The 1,218-nt window shown below is 38.8% G+C and overlaps 1 protein-coding gene across 1 annotated transcript; it reads left to right on the top strand.

Annotated features, from left to right (window-relative positions):
* Window positions 1–419: 419 nt before the first annotated feature.
* N7519_008803 (uncharacterized protein) lies at window positions 420–689 on the top strand (the record flags this gene model as incomplete). The annotated part of the gene is made up of 2 exons (XM_057295577.1): window positions 420–493; window positions 545–689. 2 exons carry the CDS (start codon window positions 420–422, stop codon window positions 687–689), a joined length of 219 nt encoding a protein of 72 aa, XP_057143459.1.
* Between the last annotated feature and the right edge of the window lie 529 nt (window positions 690–1,218).

Here is a 1,218-nt window from a genome sequence, read left to right as displayed (position 1 = left end):
CTAAAAGATTTATAAGCTTCGGTAAAGTAGGTAAGTATTATCTAGTAATCTTATAAGGTATTAGTATTAGATAGTAGAGAGGGGATAGTATTAGGACCTATAAAGCTATATTTACTTTATATAAATTATCCTTTTTATCTTATATAAAAGTAGGGGATTGTTAACCGCACCCCCCTATGGATCCTCACACCCCCCTTTGGATCCTCGCACCCCCCCTGCCTGAAAATTCAGTCACCACCTTCCTAATCGGGTGCGATACTGGATTATGCCATATATACTGCTAGTGCAGAGTTTTCTACCATATAATTCTGCTACCACTATAGGAATTCCGGTTTACATAGTAAAAAAACATGCATTTTGATGAGAAAAAAATCGCACATTTCTATTAAATTAAGTATTACTATACTCGATATATTAATATGCATCCTTTTTTTACCCTCGACGCGCGCGTTTTTGGCCCCTTCCACGTCCCCTTCCACTTGCTCCGGTCTTAGTATCACTATTAACACTCTCAGTGATAATTATATTAGATCCCTATCCCCAGCCTCGACCCCGTCCTCGACCCCGTCCTCGACCCCGTCCTCGACCCCGTCCTCGACCCCGTCCTCGACCCCGTCCTCGACCCCGTCTCGACCCCGTCCTCGTCCTCGTCCTTATCCTCGTCCTTATCCTCGTCTTCCTTCCTATAATAATATATACTTAAAGCCTAAAGGGTCTCTCTATATAGATCGATCCTATATAAGAGGTTTAGGCGAAGACTACGCTTACTAGGTAGTGCTCTGCTAGGTAGTGCTCTACTAGGTAGTGCTCTACTAGGTAGTGCTCTACTAGGTAGTGCTTTAGATAAAGTTACGTATATTAGCTAGCCGCCCTCGGCGTCGAACCCGATACGGATCTTAGAGGAATAGTATAAGGTTAATTAGGGGTATATCTTTACCCTATAAATACTATTATTAGTAGAATAGTAAGGGTTCGAGACTCTTTCCTTTATCTTTATACTACTTAATAATATATATATAAAGGAAACCGGCTATATTCTTTAAGTTATAGTTATATAATATAGGAATCGGCGGTTTAGTATCTCCTTCTAGAAGATACTAGGAATATATCTATTATATAAGCTTTATTCCCTTCGAGGAAATCTATCTAATAAGTAGCTTATAAAGAGATTTAATATTCTATAGTTTTTTAATCTTACTAGTTTTAATCTTATACTAA

The sequence above is a fragment of the Penicillium mononematosum genome (genome assembly GCF_028829835.1).
Source record: "Penicillium mononematosum strain IBT 11891 chromosome Unknown utg000005l:1.0-9366267.0:1.0-9372171.0, whole genome shotgun sequence".
Lineage (NCBI taxonomy): Eukaryota > Fungi > Ascomycota > Eurotiomycetes > Eurotiales > Aspergillaceae > Penicillium > Penicillium mononematosum.
This window is presented reverse-complemented; position numbering and strand designations above follow the sequence as displayed.